Source organism: Limulus polyphemus, unplaced genomic scaffold (genome assembly GCF_000517525.1).
Source record: "Limulus polyphemus unplaced genomic scaffold, Limulus_polyphemus-2.1.2 Scaffold2361, whole genome shotgun sequence".
NCBI lineage: Eukaryota > Metazoa > Arthropoda > Merostomata > Xiphosura > Limulidae > Limulus > Limulus polyphemus.
The window spans coordinates 53,954-58,335 of NW_013667971.1; the positions used below are offsets into that span (position 1 = coordinate 53,954).

General features: G+C 30.2%; 1 protein-coding gene across 2 annotated transcripts in view; it reads left to right on the forward strand.

Annotated features, from left to right (window-relative positions):
• Positions 1–3,281, forward strand: part of LOC106466723 (corepressor interacting with RBPJ 1-like) — a 36,782-nt gene extending 33,501 nt beyond the window's left edge. The window contains exon 11 of one of the 2 annotated variants that reach the window (XM_013927026.2): positions 1,968–3,281. In XM_013927026.2, coding sequence (XP_013782480.1) covers positions 1,968–2,182 — 215 coding nt within the window. In that variant the 3' untranslated portion in view covers positions 2,183–3,281. The remainder of the gene's footprint in view (positions 1–1,967) is intronic. The other variant, XM_013927027.2, reaches the window with a different exon arrangement.
• The last annotated feature ends 1,101 nt before the right edge of the window (positions 3,282–4,382 follow it).

Sequence of the window (4,382 nt, forward strand, 5' to 3'; positions counted from 1 at the left end):
ACAATGTGACTCATCATAATAGGGTTAATGGACATAATACTTGTCCACACAGGGCATGTTTAGTTAGCCAATACCTGCAAGGACACACTATCATCAGTATGTTGGCCAACATGTTCTTCTGATGTCAATTCCATAAAGCATGCAAGTGATGCTCTAGGAAGATGTTTTGTCTCCTTCCAACCCCTTACCATCATCTGTATGAACTGTTCAACATGTTCACCTGACCACATTTGCATAGAGCCTTTTTGGGATACTCCAGGAAGGCATATTGTCTCCTTCTGAGTTATGAAAACTGCTCTGATATGTCCATGGACTCTTTTGACTTTTGCTCTCATTGATCACCTTATAATCAGTATACAAAAAAGCTGTGAAATGGGTTTAGTTATCAGGTGAGACGTCCCCATTGAATATCACTTACTAGTAGAAAAGCCGGTCAAAATGACAGAAAATCATTGTTGAATGATTAACGAAAAATATATAATTTAACTAAACGAATTTTTCTGTACCTCCAAAATGCACCTACTCTTCACTTATTTCATCAGTCTCGAAGTAATTCTTTAATCACCACATTTTTAGTTAAAACTATGCAGAAAAATTAAATGTTATCACAAATAAAATTACGTGTGAACTCTGAAAGAGACTTAAATAGCACTCTTGACCCTTTTCACTGTATTCTAAGTCAGGAAGTAAAAAACATTGTGCAAACATTTCAACACAAATTTTCAACTCTTTTAAACTGTACAAAGGATAAAAGGTATTTGGTAGTAATAAATGTTTATTTTTATTTGTTTTAAGACCAAGTAGATAATATATATTTTAAAATACCAAAAGAATATTTATTATTTAACATTTATTCCCCACTTAAAACTTTTTAAACACTGACTCTACAATGTTAGTTACAGTAAGCCTATTTATAGTCTAATTTAAGCATTAGGCCTAATACATAAATGTAACGTAAGGCTTAGCTGAAACACTTGGTAAATTTTATTTTGCTTTTGGCCACAACTCAATGTCATAAAATTTCTGAATTAGACTATTTTGCTGTTATATCACCAACTTTAACAAAAAGAAAAGAATTAAAAAAAAACATTTCTAACATAATAAACATGAATATTGAGCATTCAACATAAACACTACAGTTGGCCTAAGAACAATCAGGTAATTGTTTTGTTGCTAAATGACAATGTGTATTGTTGAGCATTACTAAACACGGAGTGTGAAAGCATTCTCAACAGAGTGACATAGGGAATAAGCCTTTTATAGGTAGTGATTATTCATCATTTTAAATTCTTTATTTTCATTGGTTCTTGTTTTTTTTCTTGGACACCTATTAAACATTTAATTTATAATTGTTCTGTCATAAGTTGTACAGTATTATGTAAATATGGACAGGTAATCCAAATCTAGTGAATAAATCTTGCACCATTTTACCATTATTTGTATTTTAGGTATATTGCTTAACTTCTGCAAACCAGTTTAGCTTAGTAACATAAGTTTTATGGATTGCATTTCCTCAGCTGAAAATGTGTCTTGTGTCTTCATTAACATGGTATGTTATTTGACTCGGCATGCATAGAAAGTTCTAAGATTGTAAAGGTGTTGTATTTTTCTTTAACCAATTCATTGCAGCTGCTCTAAACGCATGTGAAATTTTTGCAACCCGTACACTGTGTACAGTACACTTGAATTCAACTTCCAGAGGCGGACTGTACCCTATATGGCAAATCAGCAGTCACTGGGTTAAATGTGTAATATTGTATGTCCACCAAGATTTTTTTATTGTCATTGTCTTAAAGACATAATTCTTGCTGTTAACTAAATTTGAAATGGAACAGGTAGAGTGCAGTTAAGTTTGTTTTTTTAAACAGAAAATAGGAAATTAGTCATAATGCCAGCATATGTCATAATTTATAGGTAACACAAAAATGCATTATATCTTTTCAAGGACAAACGTTTTTTGATAATAGATGTTTCTTGTAAAGCAAAGAAGAAGAAGAAAAAGAAGTCAAAAAAGAAGTCTCACCATTATACCAGTAGCAGTAGTTCTAGCACTGATAATGAAGATGAAGTGAAGAGCTTTTCATCATCAAACTCTGATGTAACTACAAAAAAGAGAAAACGTAAAAGTGATCATCATAAGGAAGAAACCAACAAAAGGCATAAAGTTCAAAAAGGCCATTGATACAAACATTAACATAAAGTTTATCATAATCCAAGCTGAATTGATAAATGTGAGAGTAATTCCTTCAAGCTTGGATTCTCTTTGAAATTTCAAGAGGGAAGAAAACATGTAATGAATTTTATTTCATTTAGTCTTAATGTATTATAAAAACACATCACAAGTATTGAGACAAGTGTTAAACCAACAAAGACTTTAATTTAGACTTATTCATATGGCCAGGCTTACAGCTTATTGTAGAGATGTACAAATCATTACTTTTTTAGCTGTGACATAGTAGCTCATAGAATGGCTCTTAAGTTTTTTTGATCAAGTACAAACTTTTAGCTCATAACTCCATCTCTTGACCCATTTGAGATCTAATTACAGCTGTGGCTATTGAGGATTCCTTCTTGTTTTTGTAGAACATCGTACTTTATACAGAGCTCAAAAATTTTTTATTGTTAACAAACGTAGTCATTAAAAATACTTGTATGCAAAAAAAAAATGCAGAGTATGAAAAGTTGAAGTGGGTGTTTATGCCTAAAACTTGGGTCATGCTGAAGTTCCTTGGTCCAAAACATTGACCACTATCTCGTAAAGCCATTTAAATATCTATTTTATTTAAAGTTCTGTATACTGTTGATGCATTTGTTTGTCACATATGGAAGTTAAAGTGTTAAGAAATTAACTTTGAAGTCATGCAAATAATTGTTTTCTTCACATAGTGTGTTGCATTAAATGTCAAGATTAGTGGACAGAAACTTGATAAAATATCACACAAATTACATACTAATGTTGAATGTTTGTTGTGAGGCTGAGTGTTATAGCAAATCCAATCCAAATGTGAACTGTTTGATGTAAAAATACATAGTTTTTGTGGATCTGTTTCTGTACTGGAGAATCACTTTTGTTTTCTTTAAATGTTAATTATGTTTGACTATAAAATTTTACAAATATTAATTAAAGTGATGTTACTTCTTTAATTAATATAGAAATTGTTTTATCTTGGTATAGGGTTTAACACAAAAATGTTAAAATTGAATTTAATCCAGAATAATTCTTTGTGACCAGTACTTACCTTAAAGTATACAACTTACAAAATTCTCTGGAAAAAAAAAAAGCAGTATCTAAAATTATTAGCTACAAATTATTAGTTAATTCTTCTGTTTCGGAATTTCAAAATATCAAATTGTGGTATTGCTTGTGTATTTGATAGTTTGATTTGATTATTTAAAGAAAAATGGAAATTATTTTTTAAAGTTAGAATTACGAAATTGCCTTATATTAGAAAAAGAAATCGTAAAAATCAGCTGTTTATGTTCCATGTTTAATAAACTACTTCATTTATTGTCATAAACAATTTTTCTAATGTACTCTTGGTTTCTTAATAAAAATAAAATAATTAGTTATAAACCGCTTGATTTATTGTCTGCAAATATGATCAGCATTGTTATTTTGAGTTGACAAATGTTACAAATAAAAAGGTAAACTAAATTTCTTGCTTTTGAAAATTCATGAGTAGTTGTTAAAAAAAAGAAGACATGTTTTGCAGTGATTTTATCAAACTACTTTTAAAATTAGAACCATGTAGTACCCTAACACTTATAACATGAATGAATATCGAAAATAAAAGAGGTGATAAACAAGTGATTAAAGTTGAAGACTATTTTGACATAGTGAGGGTTTCTGGTAACTTAACCACATCTAAAACTCAGAATGTTGTTACACTAGGTTATTTATAGTAGGGAGGACTAAAAAAGACAGGTGAGAGGAGCCATGCAAGGTTTAAATTTATTATGTACTCTCACACGGGGCTTCATCTCCAGTATTGTTTTCTTGTTGTTAGTGACAGCATTGCTTATGTTAACGTTTTTATGAAGCTTACATTCCTTCTGGTGTTCTGATGTTGAAAGTTGTTGTACCAAGTACAAGTACATCATAAACCAGGCTTTTCTTGGCCAGATTACTTCTGGTATAAGTTAAAGCATGGGTCATATGAAAGCTTTTCACTATTCATGTAATGGAAGTTTACTGTTATTGGTATTAATTTGTTTTAAAATACTACTAGATAAGACAGTAGATTGTCCTAAGTAGCAAACACCTTATAGGAGCAACAGCTTGGTTTTATCACATTACACGTATATTATGACTGTATTCCATATATATTACATTATGCTATGTGTATAACGAGAAACTTTGATTTGATTTTTTTTTTTAATTT